The sequence below is a fragment of the Lupinus angustifolius genome, chromosome LG16 (genome assembly GCF_001865875.1).
Source record: "Lupinus angustifolius cultivar Tanjil chromosome LG16, LupAngTanjil_v1.0, whole genome shotgun sequence".
Classification (NCBI taxonomy): Eukaryota; Viridiplantae; Streptophyta; class Magnoliopsida; order Fabales; family Fabaceae; genus Lupinus; species Lupinus angustifolius.
Window position 1 is genome coordinate 6,518,758 of NC_032024.1, and position 16,856 is coordinate 6,535,613.

The 16,856-nt window shown below is 31.1% G+C and overlaps 3 protein-coding genes across 3 annotated transcripts; 1 reads left to right on the forward strand and 2 right to left on the reverse strand.

The window, feature by feature from the left end:
* LOC109329084 (probable glutathione S-transferase parA) lies at positions 1,656–3,262 on the forward strand. Its single transcript, XM_019562750.1, has 2 exons — positions 1,656–2,128; positions 2,772–3,262. Exons 1-2 carry the CDS (start codon positions 1,811–1,813, stop codon positions 3,114–3,116), a joined length of 663 nt encoding a protein of 220 aa, XP_019418295.1. The 5' UTR covers positions 1,656–1,810; the 3' UTR covers positions 3,117–3,262.
* Positions 4,976–8,477, reverse strand: LOC109330369 (trans-cinnamate 4-monooxygenase-like). Its single transcript, XM_019564545.1, has 3 exons — positions 7,624–8,477; positions 7,313–7,446; positions 4,976–5,682 (listed from the first exon to the last, which is right to left on the reverse strand). The coding sequence occupies exons 1-3, from the start codon at positions 8,406–8,408 to the stop codon at positions 5,084–5,086; spliced, it is 1,518 nt and encodes a 505-aa protein (XP_019420090.1). The 5' UTR covers positions 8,409–8,477; the 3' UTR covers positions 4,976–5,083.
* Positions 12,794–15,149, reverse strand: LOC109329171 (protein NETWORKED 4A-like). The gene is made up of 2 exons (XM_019562845.1): positions 14,779–15,149; positions 12,794–14,647 (listed from the first exon to the last, which is right to left on the reverse strand). The coding sequence occupies exons 1-2, from the start codon at positions 15,029–15,031 to the stop codon at positions 13,224–13,226; spliced, it is 1,677 nt and encodes a 558-aa protein (XP_019418390.1). The 5' UTR covers positions 15,032–15,149; the 3' UTR covers positions 12,794–13,223.

Genomic DNA, 16,856 nt, shown 5'->3' on the forward strand with positions numbered 1-16,856 from the left:
TAACAGGAATATATAGTAGTAAGATATATGATAGTAGCTTTCTGTTATAAAAAAGTTAAAGATAACAGGAGGAAATTGTTAGAAAATTTAATAAAAAATTATATTAAATGGATGTTGATGTTGAGAATAAGAAAAAGCATAAGTTTATTAAATTGTTAGCATTAAAAAATCTTCTCTAGTATACCCTTAATTTTGATACATTTCTAAATTCCAAGGTTAGTGAAGAGCAGCTAAGTGTGAACGGGCGAGTGGCATGATGGCAAAATCCTTTGACCATTAAAGTAACTAAGATTCTCATGTCATTCTACTATGAGTCAATCACTCAATCATATCTGTCTTCTACTATGAGTCAATCACTCAATCATATCTGTCTTCTTGCTACTACAACCGTGTCAAATTTGATTTCTATCAAAATATGCCAAATGCTTTGTTACTTTCACATTTGGGTGTTTCCTCTAAAGCAAATAATGATATATCATGTGCTCTTTTTCTTTTTATACAATACATCATGTGCTTACTAGAGTGAAAGAGATTCTTTATTATAGGTGAAGTAATATTCTTAATTATACAAATAAAACAATCATATAATAATTTATCAAGCTATCAAGTTTGAGATGTTAGTTTAATAATGATTAAGTGATGCTTCTTCGGCCCTCAACCAAGGAATCTCATAAATATGAATCTTGTTTTATTGTTGATTAGAGATTTCTCTATAAAAAAGAGTAAATTACACTGATACATCATGAGTTTTAGTGAAATTACATAACTTACCTCTCATTTTTTCTACACCTGCACAAACCTCCCTTAGTTTTTAAACTTTCATTACATTGACCACCCCTGCATAAAAAATAAGTGTAATCTTTTTAAATATAAAATGTCATAAATGTAATTAAGTTAAACAAAACATGATATATTGTGGAGACACGTCCAAATAATATATGAGTCAATATTTCTTTATTATTTTTGGTTCGTTACACTATATTATAAGAGCGATTTAAACAATATTTCTTTAGAATTGTTGATGCATTTTGTAACAAAAAATAATAAAGATACATTGATTTGTATATTATTTAGACTTGTCTACGCAATATATCATGTTTTGTTTAACTTGATTGCATTTATCACATTTTTTGTTTAAAAGATTACACTTATTTCTTATGCAAAGGTGGTCAGTGTAATGAAAGTATAAAAACTAGGGGATGTTTGTGTAGGTGTAGAAAAGTGAGGGTGATTTGTATAATTTTACTAAAATTCAGGGAGTGTCAATGTAATTTACTCATAAAAAAAATATGTTTCGGAGTTTAAAGAAGGGGAAGGAGTGTAACAAAAATAATGCTCTATTTTGAAGATAATTATGAAGCACTTATATTTTTTAAAACAATTATATATAAAAAGGAGGATTATATGTATGTGCTATCGGTTTTAATATTTATACATACTCATTATATTATCTACAATTTATTTGTATTATTTTTTTAAAAATCGATAATAATTAAACATAAATAATGGATAATAGAATAACAAGCATACTTTTATTCTCATAAAAAAAAGTTGACTTTTCCAAATTTAAGCTATCCATTCATGCAAGAGAGGCGCAGCCTGATGACTCAGCGACAAAATCTAAAAGAAGAATGTAACTTGGTGAACAAGATGGACCAATCTTTGGTAAATCTCCAAGGTGTCATTTTTACACAAACTAGTAATGCACAAGTATAAATACCCTAAACCCATAAAGATATAAACCATCAAAACAATATCAATCTCAAATAAAGATTAACTCAAGAAATCTAAGTACTTTTTTCCTAGGCAAATGGCAGAGAACAATGTAGTTTTGTTGGATTTTTGGCCAAGTTCTTATGGAATGAGGGTGAAGATCGCTTTGGCAGAGAAAGGAGTCTCATATGAGTGCAAACAAGAAGATTTTCAAGCTAAAAGTTCTTTGCTTTTAGAGATGAACCCAGTTCACAAAATGATCCCAGTTTTGATTCATAATGGAAAATCCATAAGTGAATCACTAAACATTGTTGAGTACATTGATGACATTTGGAACCACAAATATTCTCTGCTGCCTTCTGACCCTTACAAGCGATCACAAGCTAGGTTTTGGGGTGATTTCATTGACAAAAATGTAAGTTTACACATCTCATGTAACAATTCTTACTCAGAGCATGATTTATTGTGCCCAACTCCAACCACTTAAAAATATTTTTTACATTTTCAATACATCATTTACTATTTATATGAGCTAACTTTATTTAAGAATTAATAATCATTAATTAATTACGGATGATATATAGATTGTATAAAAAAATATTATACTGTCAATACATATATATTAAACTCTAAATTACTATATTTGATATATAAAGTTATGAAGATTATGATAAAATTATTGAAGCCTAGATTTTTTTATAAAGATGCAATGAGATTGAGGTTGCACAATGTTATGGTCTTTGGAGCGTAATATTACGGTTTTGGGAGTCCTTACCATCATCATCGTGATCATAATTTAAAACTCTCATTTTTTACTTTAGAATTTGTTTTTGAATTGAGTTTTAGATAGAAATGAATGAAAATAAAAGGCTTAAGAGTTGTGAAATACATTTGTGAGATAACTCCAAAGTTTTCTATTTCCCTTATTCCTCTTCAAAAATCACTTGCAAATATACCATTAACAAAAATATTTTGTGTAACTAAGAATTTCTCTATTGCTACTTAGTACATGTTGTTAAGGACATGAGCCAAATATATATAAACATGATATTGTATAGGTATACAGCATTGGGAAAAGGGTATGGACAGTGAAGGGTGAAGAACAAGAACTAGGGAAGAAGCAATTTATAGAGTGCTTAAAGAAGTTGGAAGAAGTGCTTGGAGATAATCCATATTTTGGTGGTGAAAACTTTGGGTATTTTGATGTTGCTCTTGTTCCCTTTACTAGTTGGTTTTACACATATGAGACCTTTGGGAATCTTAGCATAGAGGCAGAGTGTCCTAAACTTGTGGCTTGGGCCAAGAGGTGCATTGAAAAAGAGAGTGTGGCTAAGTCACTTCCTCATCCTCACAAGATTTATGAGTTTGCTTTGGAATATAAACAGAGACATGGATTTGAGTAGAGAATTATGTGGAATGCATAATTTGGAAAGCAAACTCTATTATGAAACATTAATAAAGTGTGCTATGACTATGAGTGTCTTTTTTAATGTGTTTATGAATATGATGTAATAAAGTGAATGGAAATGTTTCCTTACTAAATACTAAATCTTTCTTGTGCTTTTTGTTCCTTTACCCCTACAAAAGTTCATAACTAGTGCAAAACAAAAACTGGGTGGACATAGCCTAAGATGATCTTTTTTATTTGTGGGTCGGTGGACATCTTCTGTCTCAAAGAGTATATCATTTCATGTATCATTACTTATGATTGGTCAAAAAAATATTTAATTATTAATTTTAACTTAAATGTATTTTTTCAATCAATCATACACAATGAAACAATATATATGCTTTTGTCTTTATAGTACCATGGAACTAATATAAAGATAAAGTCATAATCAATGTTATTTTACACCAAAACACTTCAAACTCATAAGAATGTTCAAGGTAGCATTAGGCTGTTATTTTTAAAATTAGGTCTTAAACTCATATATTGTTATTCTTACGTCACATATACAAATATGTGGATCATCTTAATGATTCTACTAAAACAAAACACCATACACATTTTACCACCACATGTAAACGATAGATAATATTTGCATATATTTCTTTGATACATCATTCTAATCAAATCTCAACCAATTATATCTAACTTTTAATCTTGAATCTAATATTATTATGGTGTAATCTTCTTGTAATGCACATTGACCCTATAATACCAGTATACCACCAACAATATATAAAAACTGGACCAATTAACATTTAATTGGTGGTAGTGCCTAGAGCCAACTTAATTGATTGTTAAGCTACAAAACATAAACCTTAATGGCTCTAATTATATAAATCCTTGCACCATAAAAGTGTCAATTACTGATATTGGTTCTGATTGCTAGCATCCTTCTGTTTAATTGACATATTGAGTTGGCATGGCAAGGTTGAATATTGTTGGGAACAAGCGAACAATCAAATAGTAAAGAGTATAAAGACAAGAGAATAACACAAGAGATTTGGTAACGAGGTTCGGCCAATTGTGCCTACGTCCCCGGGAGCGTTGAGCGGCTACCACTATATATTATTAGAGAATAAGGATTAGTGTTTTACTATTCTTCTCCTTGTTACATTAGGTTTACATAACATCAATATATATAGCCCTCTACCCCAACCCCTTTACATCAGCCCAAGCCCATAACTTGTATTGCTGTTATCTAGAGATATGAGTCATTGCACAACAAATATGTTTGAAAAGCATGTTGTAAGGTGATAGAGCGCTATAGGATATGGCATAAAACTTTGGATCAAATGAAATAAATATTGAAAGACCACATAAGAACATGTCTTCCTCTAATAACAATATAGAAAAAGATTACAGAGCTGAAGTGTAATAAATTTTTATACTACTACATCATCTATCATTTATATTTGATTATTGTTGACTTTTAAATACAAATAATACAAATTAATAGTGAATACTGTATTGACTATGTATAAATATTTACACGAATAATATATAGATATTACGCTCATAACAATAAGATTATAAAATATTTATCATTTTTTTATAGCTACCGTGATTTTAGTTTCTTATTTTGTAAAATTGTAGCTAATTAATAAGACATATAAAATAGATACTTGTTGGGAGAGGCAAATATGTACCCCGAAAAAGATTAGTTTCTTATTTAAAAGGTAAAGGATACCCTTGGAAATACAAAAAAAATAAACAAGTCAGACATTTATTAAAAATAATTCTCAAAACCATGATTTCAAGTTCAGAAATTACAATCAGATATGCACAGATGACAGATCTGGTAATGCCCCCATATGCAAGCCAAATTGATATTTTAACATTCCCATTTCCACATAGTCTAGTGTTGATAAAATACAATAAGGCACTAAAAGAATAAGTGGAATAATAACAATAATATGAAGACTAAAATGATCTTGGTTTAGCAACAATAGTAGAATGATTCAGTATGTGCAAACTAAACTGTCCTCCTTTCTCAGTAGTATCAAGCTTGTCCTCTCCAGGGGGTGGCAAAAGCTCAAAATTTTGGACCAAACGTCCTAAAGTAATGCCAAGTATAGGCAATGCAAGAATAATCCCAGGGCAACTTCTTCTCCCAACACCAAATGGAAGGTACCTAAAGTCATTCCCATTGGCCTCAACTTTAGACTCTTCCTCCAAAAACCTCTCAGGCCTAAACTCCTCTGGGTTTTTCCAATGTGCAGGGTTGTTTGCAAGCCACCATGCATTAACCAAGATCTTACTTTCAGCAGGAATGTCGTATCGGCCAAGCTTCGCGTCGTGAAGGTTCATGTGTGGCACAAGGAGTGGAATTGCCATTCTAAGACGAAGTGTTTCTTTGATCACTGCCTGTAGGTATGGGAGCTTGTGGGTATCTGGCTCAGTTACTTGGTGTCCTGGTCCTAGAACTGAGTCAATTTCGTTACGAACTTTTTGTTGGATCTCTTGGTTGTTCACAAGTTCAGCAATGCCCCATTCAATTGACCATAGTGTTGTCTCAATTGCTGCTCCAAAATAAACATATTGTACATTAGAAAACTGTCATTCCATCATTATTAATACAATAGAACCTAACCCAAAGACTAGCTCATGAAAAAAATGATTTCTAAAATTAAGATAAATGATTTTTTTGGTTGGATTTAGAACTTCATAATTACAGACCTCATCACGTCCGCAGCCACAATATTATGATTGTGATTACCATTGCAACTGCATCACACCGTACTCACAGTGTGACCGCATCGTGCTGCAGTGCAATTGTATCGGGGTGTATTTGGGCCACATCAAACGAATTCAAAATATGTTTTTAATTAGAAAATAATACATACCACAACGGCCGGTGGCGGATGTTAGTGAGGGCAGGTGGGGGCAACTGCCCCCCGGGATTTTTATTTTCAAATTTTAATTATAGTTTTTACTTTTTTTTTAAAAAACATATATACTTTGTATAATTTGTGTGGTCTTTTTAAAATCATAGATAATTGATCAAATTCTTTTACATATATAGATATTGATATTGTTTATAATAATATATTCATAATTATTTTACTCTTATGAAATAGATTACCAGAATCATATATTGTATTTGTCAAACTTGACATCAAAAGTCCTAGGATCCTGTCAAATTTTATAAATTATTTAATATTGATAGTATATATATTTTTGTGCAAAAATTATATTCTATAGATTTCAATGAATAAGAGAATATTGACTTAAGATGATGTCAATGTCAATATTTTATCATTGATGTTATTGGTCATTCTTGTCTAAAAAACTCTCAATCATCTATGAATTAAGTGTAACTTTGACAATACAGGAAATATGAAAGCATATTATTTATATGATCGAGTTATTCGTTTTATCTTACCTTTTATGTTTAGCTGCTACACATACATCATTTTCATAACAAAGACAACCAAATAAAATCATGTAGACAACATGATTATTTATATTGAAAAGAAAATAGCTTAAAATTTTACTCATAATTCAATAATCGATAGATTGATATATTTAAAAGAACGAATATCATCACTTTAAATAAGTACACATTTTTCTTTAATGTCTTCAATTATTAATTATTGTTATTTAGAATTAACATGATATTTCGAAACTTAATTATATTTCTTTACGTTTTTTTACTAAATTAATCTTAATTAAATATTATTGCCCCTCCTAAACATTGCACCAAGATCTGCTACTGACAACGGCCATGATCCACATCACAATGACGACTAACCGAAATCATGACTGCAAATCGCAGTTTATAACACTAACAAAGCTTATAAACTAATTGAAGTTGAAATTAGGAATCACTGTTAAAACTACCCTATCTTTCCCCTGCTTCAGCTTTTAATTTTTGGCCGATCTTTATAGGTATCTTTGCATAAAGTTTATTTTTTTAATAGTGGGTTAAAAGGTTTGATTTGTTGTTAGTCATTATTGTTAAGAAAATCATTTCTAAATTAATAGTTTTAAGTTTTAGTGCACACCAACAAATTAATTGAGGTGGTCATCATCTAATCCCTCATGTGATCACATTATGAATGAATGCCAATATGTTCCTTTACAACGGAAGAAACAGAGTATATTAATAATAGATAAACAATAATAAAAGAAAACATAGTTAAGAATTACCAGCAACGTTAATATTCTCAACAATGTAAAGAACGTTGTCTTCATTGATCTCTCCTTTTTTCTGGGCATCCAGAATGTGATCAATGGCACATTTCAATCCTTCATTCTCAGTTCTCTTTGTACTCTCAAGCTTCCTACATTTCCCAAAAAACACATCACATTAATCTCATGGATACAAATAATAACAATAAAAGTCTAATATCTACGCATTATCTACATAAAAAATTATACACGAACACTACATCATTGAACATTGATATGAGATATTATGGGTATAAATAATTACTTATAATCAAGTATAAAGCACTTACTTTCTTTCTTCAACGAAATAGTCCTTGAAAATCTGAAACCTCGTGTCCTTAACCTCCTTACAAATTTTCAAGTACCCTCTTAAGAAGGGTCTCAAGATAGGTATAAAATCACCATAATTGTACTCAAAACTCTGAGCCAAACGGCTTCTTTCACCATTCAAAGTCCTAAGCTTCTGAAACAAAGGATCCTCCATGTTCTCGAACCTTTTATCAAACATGATCCTATACATGTTATTGTACATCATTAGTTGCAACCTTTTCCTCAACACAATCCCTGTTGTTACAGCTTCACCGCTCTTCCTCACGTCGTCAACCACACGCGCCGCCTCATCCTCCCACCCGAACCGGTACTGCTGAACCACCTTGTTGGTGAAAAACGGCACCGTCATAATCCTCCGCATTTTACGCCAATGCTCTCCGTACACCGTGAACACCATGTCTTGTCCTTTTCCGGTGAAGATGTCGAAGACGACGTTGCGGGTTCGAGAGCCGAACTCCACGCCCTGTGTGTGGAGAACCTCTTTGGCGAGTTCCGGGGAGGATACTACGACGAGGTTGCGCTGACCCATACGGAGGAGGAAGATGTCGCCGAATTTCTTCGCGAGGTCGGTGAGGTTGCGGTGGTTAAGGTCATCGCCAACTTGGAGCCAGTTCCCAAAAATAGGAACTGGCAATGGGCTCGGTGGGAGTTTTAAACGCTTCCCACGGAACTTTGCGGTCACGATTGCAGTCACGATAGTTATAAATAAAGCAATGAGAGTCTTCTCCAACATGAGGAGATCCATTGCAAGTAATATTATAATTAGTTTCTAATTATGAACAATAATTGGCAAGATGGGGATTTTCGAGAAGTGTTGTTTCCGAAGAGATGAGGGTGAAGGTTTTATAGGTGTGGTTGGGTTTTGGTGGAGGGTCTTCTTTCATAATAGCAGAAGAGATTGTGACATGTGACATTTAAAATTATTCAATGATATGAATTTTAAATAGTTTTGAGTTAATTTTTTTTAAGTTACCAAATTATTCTAGGCCTCACATTCTAGTACTGGACTATCCAGAAGATCTCACCCCCTTCTTTCTTGTGCTGTAAATAAAGAGTATAAAATTTATATACTATCGGTGTAAAGATTTATGCACATGTACCCATCTTTCACCATTTATTTGAATTACATTTTTTTTAAAAGTCAACGACAATTAAATATTAATAGTAAATAATGTAATGACAATACATAAAACTCATACATTGTTAATGTATATATTTTCTCATAAATAAATATTGTTAAAGTTTCATTTTAAAACTTAGACTCATCTAAATTGAAGACAAAAATACTATAAAATAACATATGTAATGACACATGTACTCCCTTATTTATTGTTAAAATGGGAGAGGAGTTTGACTCGATACTATTATGTTAATGTTATGTTATTAAATTGGAAATTCTCAACAAATATAATAAAAAGTGATGGGGAAGGTAAAATAGTTGACGGCGTTAACTTGGAGGTAGTCAAGTTTGATAGGTAGGAAAAAGAAGAAAGGTGCGTGTGGATGGTGTATTGTTGGGGTAGGTAAGCGGGGTTGGTGGGGGAATTTAAATAATAAATAAATTGAGTTAATTGGGGTAGGTAAGTGGGGTTTTATGTGGGACTTTAAATAATAATAAAAATGTGTTCATTTTCAGTTGCCACTCACTTATAACTCATAATTAACTAGCTCCTTCGAGTGAGTTCATATGATGAATTAATATATTTATTGCTTAAATATATTATGTGGCAATAAGAAGTTGTTTGTGAAGAAAGAAAATGGCATTAAAGAAAAAGATGTATACACTACTTACTGTGTGAGAGTTTTTTTTTACATTGTTAGTGTATTATTCACCATTCATTTTTAATTATGATTGACTTTTTAAAAAATGCAATCCAAATGAAGGGTGGATAAGTATAACTATGTATAATTCTTTACACTGTCAGTGTATAAATATTACACTCATAACATTAATACCTCAGATTTTGTTAATTTCTCTTATTTGTGATAAAGGGACATCTCAACATAAAATAAAATAAAAACACAGCTTAAAGGAGAAAGTGAAAAAACCGTTTAAATTCTATTTGTCTATTTTATTTTTCCTCTGTTCTCATGTTGTCAAAATCTAAACATTATATATTGTCCATCTTTTATTTCATCTATCATCGGATAAATTTCTATCTATAAATTTTATATATTTTCCATCTATTACAAAAAAAATTGATCTTAAATTTCTTGGTTACTTTTTGGCAGTATTATAAAAATTGGTTTGTGCTGGCCGGTTTAATCAGTGAACTGGTCTTAATACTGGTATAGTACAGTAGTTATACCAGTCATGTAATTATATCAGTTAAAATCGACCAAAACTGGTCATACCGGCTGGTTTTCAATTGAACTGTACCGGTCATATCAGCCAGTTTTTATTTAAAATTATTTTTTTAATGAAATTGAAAAAATATTAATTTTTTATTGGTTTTTCAACATTAATAATAATATATTATATTTTATATCTAATTTTACTAGTATACGGTTTAATTAGTGAACCACTAGTTAAACCGTTATATCAGTTTGATGATCGATACAATATTAACAATACTACTTTTAGGTATTGTATGTCACTTTAGCTGAAATATCATGTGCAGGGTTTGTTACCATTGGTTGAAATCAACCATTGCACGTCACTAGTCAATACTTTGGTGACAAGTAACATTTAATGTATATTCCGGATTATACTCGAAAGTACGTAATGCACGTTTACATTATTGATATATAGTAAGAGATTTATACATTGTAAATCTATTATACATTATTTATTTTTAATTATTGTTTACTCTTTAATAAATAATACAAATAATAAATGATGAGTTTTGTATTTATTGAGTCAAATAATGACTGAAAATGAGAATTGAATGATATAGTAATACTATATAAAAAATTTAAATTGTTATTATATATATTTTTCTCATAATAAATTTATAAAAGAGTTATACAGTTCCAAATTTTTTTTGATGGATTTAAGATTTATACACTGACGGTAACGTATTTTTCATACTTTCATCAAATCATCCACCATTGATTTGTTAACTATCATTGACTCTCAAACAAAAGTAATATAAATCAATGATGGATGATGTGTTGATAATGTACAAAACTTTACACTATTAATGTATAGATTTTAAACTCATTTTTTGATATCTTGGTTGTTTTTATCTTCCGTAACGTCTCTTTAATGTTTTAAAAACTTAATACATTTGTATTTTACTTTTTAATTAAATCATTATTTATTGCTTATCCCTCTCTACGTATAATTCTATATTTCTTTTTATTTCAATATACTAAGATTATTTTAATTAAATTGTATTCAACTTTTAGATTCGTTTAACTTGGATGGAGTACTTCTTAAGGTGAGTGTGCCCCATAATGGATGGTAGGGTTTGGTTCATTATGTACTCGTTGAATTTGCCACCTTGGATTGGACCACAAGGTCAAAATGGAAGGTAGTCATTATTTGACTGAACCAAGGTGTACTTAGTGGAACAATATAAAGTGAATTATCAACAAGTTGTAAGAACAAAATATATAAATAATAAGTGGACGAGATGAGTGACATTTTCTATTATATATTAACAAATTTTATGATTATACATATTGCATTAAAGAAGGCTTCATCTTTTGTTAACTTCAAGTGGTTGAAATATAAATCTCAAATATTGATTTTGATGTTGATGTCAAATATTAATTATATTGTAATTATCCGTATTGGTACATAGCTCTTCTCATATAGTATATGTCATAAGTAAAGATGTTTCCTTTCAACATCTTAAATCACCACCAAAGCTTAATATCAACCTTATATTGTAATTCTACATATAATTTACTTCAATTACTCATCTAAATCTAAAAGAGGTTGTGTGTGTTTTCTAATTATTAAAGGATTTTATATACTTAAAAGGTTGTATAAATTTGTTATACAATATTGTTATTATGGCACATATAACATTGTTATTCTCGTTCTCTAATATTTTGTTAAAAAAGATTGTTTATACCCCATCCGTTTTATTTTATTTTTTGTAGTTTTGTGATTTTTTCTTGTTTCAAAACTTTTGTTTTTATAATTTCAAGGTTTGGTTAAGCTTTTACAATTTTGTCACCATTCCATGATTATATTTATTATATCTTTTTGTTAATTCAACTATTTCTTCTTTCTAGGTATCTTTTAGTTAAAGTATAATATTCCTTAATGATCTAACAACTTGTGTGTATTAACCTTAAATAACAAAATATGTGGAATGGTTACTTGTCATTTTAGGGTGCATTATTTACTTATTTAAGAAGTTCAATTTAATCATATATATATAAGCTAATTTTCCTAATTTGTCCCTATATTTTTATTTATCTATTACTTATAACTATATTTATCATGAAATTAGATAATGTTGGTTTGTTTTTTTAAAGAGTTCTTTGGGGAGTGCATCTTCTATCTTACAATATGTATTACTTCATGTGTTATATGTTGTGATTGGTTAAAAAAATGCATTTAAGTTAAAAATTTAATTATTATGTACTTTTTTGATCAATCAAAACTCATGTTATATGAAGTGACATACATCACCCGACAAAAGTTGTACTCTCTTGTTCTTATAAAACAATACCAACACTTAAATAAGATTGGTTTACCCTTTAAACTGGTTGGTAAGCCAGATTTGTAACGTTTCCAAATATATTTTCATTTAAATCTAAAATAAATAATTGAAAATGGTGGTGAAGGGAATAATTAGTTGAATAAAATTAATGATAATTAATGAAAAGGTAAGAGTTATATATAGAAAATAAATGCTAATTAACAATATTAGTCTAACTATTTATGTTCTGATAGGTACATGTGAAATAGGGGGAATGTTTATTTACATCAAACCTTTATGACCCTTTTTTTAAGAAAAGTGAGAAAGGAAGAAAATGCTGGAAGTGAGATCAGTTGTCCCAAGAAATCCTCTCTCTTTCTGTGTATGTCCAATCAAATTATATCAACTAACATAATTTTGTATTTATAATTTTTTTATTTAATTAAATAATACATTATAATTGGTATGAGATATCATTGGAGACACAATATAGAACAGAGGATCTCCCTTCAAAATGAGGAGTCCATTCACCAAGAAATTATACATACATTGCAACAACCAAAACCAACTTCCAAGTCAACATGCATGTTGCACTCTCATTTATATCATACAAGATTAGGGATACAAATATCTCTATTTTAATGGTCCACAACCCTATCAAGATTTTCAGTCTCTTCTATTTATGGGCACTCTCCTTAACAAAGGGTGGCCCTACACAACTTTCTATCTGTACCAAATGACACTTAGCATATACATTAAGTAAACAAGCCAAGTATCAAACAAACCATGAAAACCATGGTTATGACTTCTAACTAATACTTTCTCATGAGACATCTCAGATAAAGAGAAATGAAAATCATAAAACACCGATTTAATTGTGGTCGTATCGGTCACAACTTTTCGGGATTGTGATAAACTAATACAACTCCAATTACGACCACAATCATAATTTGAAATCTTCATGCATATATTTTGGCTGCCAAAACTGGAAACTTCTTATGCCCTATGAGTGCCTGCCTTAGGACATTATACCCATTTCTATAGTGCTCAAGTGAGAAACATAGTTGCCTTATGGCCTCACGTTTCTCTTCAGCTCCATCTATGATTTCAACTTGTTGCCTTTCAATCTCTTCCTCTAGTTCCATTGTTCTTGACTTTAGTTCTTCCACTTCACCAATTAGTTGCACATGTTCCATGTTTAAGTGGTTCAAACACTTGTCAAGTTGTTCAATTTCTTTATCTCTTGAAATTACATGTTCCTTAAGTGAACCAACTTCTTCAAAGAGATTATCTCTCTCTAATTTTAAAGCATCAAGGCTTTGATTAAGACCCATTATATTGTTCTTTCCTTCTTTAATCTCTTTCTTCAACACCTCAATTTCAACCTTGAGTTTTTCCTCCAAAGATTGGGCATGACATTCCCATTCTCTAATATGTTCTTCCAAACGCCTTTGTTTTCCCAATAACTTAGACATTTCAGACTTCAACTTTGCTTTTTCCAAAAATATTTTTTCTCCATTATTAGATGCAGCTACTTTTAAATCTCTTATCTCATTATCTTTGTCTATTAAGCTAGTTTTCAACCTTCCAAGTCTTTCTTGAATTTTGGTTTTCTCTCTTTTTTCAGAATGGAATTTTGTTTTCCATGCAGCAATGTCCCTTTGTGCCAAGTTAACTTTTTCTTGCCAATGAATACTTTCAGATGATTTACCAACCTCAAGTTTCAATGAAGCAATTTGAATTTCTGAAGAATCAAGTTTTTCTTTTGTGATTCTTAACTCTTCCTTAAGTGACTTAACAATCTCCTTATCCATTTTTCCTTGAGACTCCAATGACTTGAGGCCCAAGTCTTCATTAATACCAACCTCAAATTTTGGTGATTCCATTGATCTATATTTATCAAGCTCAATCTTAAGTTTAGTGATTTCCTCTTCTGAAAGTCTTAACTTTTGATTCACAATCTTCAACTTTTGTTCATATACATTAACTCTAGCAAGAAAATCTTCAACACTATCAACCCTTGTTCCTCTAGATGAACCCTCAACATGTGCCTCATCATTCATGCAAAACTTTTCTTTCACTTCACGCAACTCAATTTCCAAATCCATTATCCTTTTATTCATGCCATGATCACCACCACTCCCATATAAACCAGAATAACTAGTAATGGATGAAGCATCATCAAATTCATCATCAGAATCTGTCAAAGTAGAGGACCCACAATCTCCTCCATCTTTGTTGTTTGCATCATAACCATTTCCACCCCAACCAAGAAAGAAATCAAACCCCGGGGCACGATTGCCTCCGGATATGCGACGACCTAGCTTTCTTGGAGAAGCACAATGCAACATAGAAGAAGACTCACAACTATAATCAGAAATACCTGAAACGGGACGAATCCATAAAACATCAAAAGTAACCGAATTAAAAACTGGAGAATAAAGTATTTCCTGATGCCAGAGGATAACATCAAAAGTGGCCGAATTATAAGATATACTATAAATGATAACATACCTGAAGCTTGTGATTGAATATCAGAGGGAATGTTCTTTGACCATTCTCCTGATGTTACAAGATCATAACGTTCAGCAAGAGACTTATAACCACGATAGAAATCTTCAACAAGAGAAATCAATTCTGGTCTCTTTTGATAATACATTTCAGCTTTTTTAGCAAAAGAATCTCCATCATCTTCAATCAACTTTAACATTTGCTTAACATTACGTTCCATCTCTGCAGTTAAGGACCTTTTTGTTAATCTCTTCATTTTGATGAAAAATGATTATGGAATGCTAAGTTACTTCAAGAATTTAAACACAAACAATAATAAAAACTCAACCACATGCACCCTTCCCAATAATTGGGAAGTTGGGAATGGGAAACTTGTTTTTGTATTATATTATTAGTCTTTGAGGATAAGGGGGAGGTGACAAGATATTATAAGACACCTATGTTAATTTCTTTAGTTGTTTTGACTCTTCTTTGTTTAGAATGTTTTGAATAAACATCCTAAGATTATGGCATAAAAGCCCTTAAAGATTGTATTAATAGGAGTAACAGGTGTCCTTAGAATAACAGAAGTCAAGACTTTTAAGAAAAAGAGTAGTCTTTTGGTGGAGGGAATATAAGGAGTGGTGGAATGGAACTGAATATGTTGAACTGAGAATGTGCAAAATCTTCTGTCTTTTTGTTTTTTTACAGAGAAAAAAAAATATAACCAATAAATTAAAGGCCATATCATTATGCACTTTAAACTACTACACATTTGATGCACAAGCCACAAGGATGTAGAAATTGTTGAAGTTCATGCCTCATCACCCTTGTCATTTATTTAAGATGTGAAAGATGATTTGTCATAAACATTTTTCTTGACTTATTTGATTATGTGTCATTCTTCATTTTTTCTTCAATAATTATTTGATAAACCACAAAGTTCATGCCTCAGTCTGAACCACATTTATTAGATGTGCTGGTTTTTTAAGGTGTATTATATAGAACTTACTTTATAAATCTTATAATAAGTATGGCTCAGAATGAAGTAAACAAAGTTCACTCATTATTTATTTTGATAAATTTTGTTTATGAACCAAACGAGGTAAACTTGATATGAATACAGTTCGATTCGTTAGGTTCATGATATAAATAATGTTATATATATATTTGAGTTGTTCAAATGAATCAATTCAAGTTGAACCGAACAGTTCGTGAACTTTAATTTTGTCAAATTTGAACTAAAAAAATAACTTATATCAAACTCGAGTTGGGTTTCGAGCTAAGCAATTCCTTATTGAGCTCAAGTGAGCTGAGTTTTAGTTCAACTCAGTTCGTCTTGTTTCCAACCTATAAGTACAAATAATACTGTTACATGTTATCTTTACGATAAAACATATTTTTACAAATTTTGTTGATGTTTTTTAAATAATATTTTATATTTTTTAAGTAATATTTAATATTTGTTTCTACACTTTCTTCTATTAAAAACATTCATTATCTCTTTTTTATTATTATTATTAGTAAGACCTATCAATTAACTATCACTTAAATCATAGTTATTAAACTCAGTTCAGACAACAAATCTCTGACTAGGATCAGATACTGACATGAGTTGTTTTTCTGACGGATTAAGCATCAAAACAGGTATTGTTCCTACCCGGCGAACCAAAGGTCATATGTTTGGTCGCCGAGGTGGGCCCACTTGTTGGGACCACCAAAGTTGACCCAAGGGACAGCATGCTTTCCGTACTCCACCAACCTACCTGCCAGCACGACAGACGGGTTGCAGAACGGGTACCAAACCAACCACAGGCTAGAAGACAAGAATGGCACAGTGTACGATCCTAACAGACCGCCTGACACGGGAAAAGCAACTCCCGACAACACCTTTGGTCGGCCACGCGTCGCACCACCAGCCAAGAACCCAATGTCAACTCTCCCTCCTATAAATAGGGATATCCACCAACAGGAAGTATCTTAATCTCAACTCCTTGACTCTCTAATATTATTCTTCCTATCACTCACTCTCTCTAGTTCATATACTGACTTGATCGTCGGAGAACCTTTTCAGGTACCTCCACCGGCGGGCCCAACTCTCT

Bases quoted from the DNA above. Each gene is read 5' to 3' on its own strand.
- LOC109329084 (XM_019562750.1), top strand. From the start codon at position 1,811: ATGGCAGAGAACAATGTAGTTTTGTTGGATTTTTGGCCAAGTTCTTAT. The intron at 2,129-2,771 runs GTAAGTTTACAC...GATATTGTATAG, and splicing joins GTGATTTCATTGACAAAAAT to GTATACAGCATTGGGAAAAG.
- LOC109330369 (XM_019564545.1), bottom strand. From the start codon at position 8,408: ATGGATCTCCTCATGTTGGAGAAGACTCTCATTGCTTTATTTATAACT. The intron at 7,447-7,623 runs GTAAGTGCTTTA...TGGGAAATGTAG, and splicing joins TATTTCGTTGAAGAAAGAAA to GAAGCTTGAGAGTACAAAGA. The intron at 5,683-7,312 runs GTAATTCTTAAC...ATTTTGGAGCAG, and splicing joins TGAGAATATTAACGTTGCTG to CAATTGAGACAACACTATGG.
- LOC109329171 (XM_019562845.1), bottom strand. From the start codon at position 15,031: ATGAAGAGATTAACAAAAAGGTCCTTAACTGCAGAGATGGAACGTAAT. The intron at 14,648-14,778 runs GTATGTTATCAT...GTCCCGTTTCAG, and splicing joins TATTCAATCACAAGCTTCAG to GTATTTCTGATTATAGTTGT.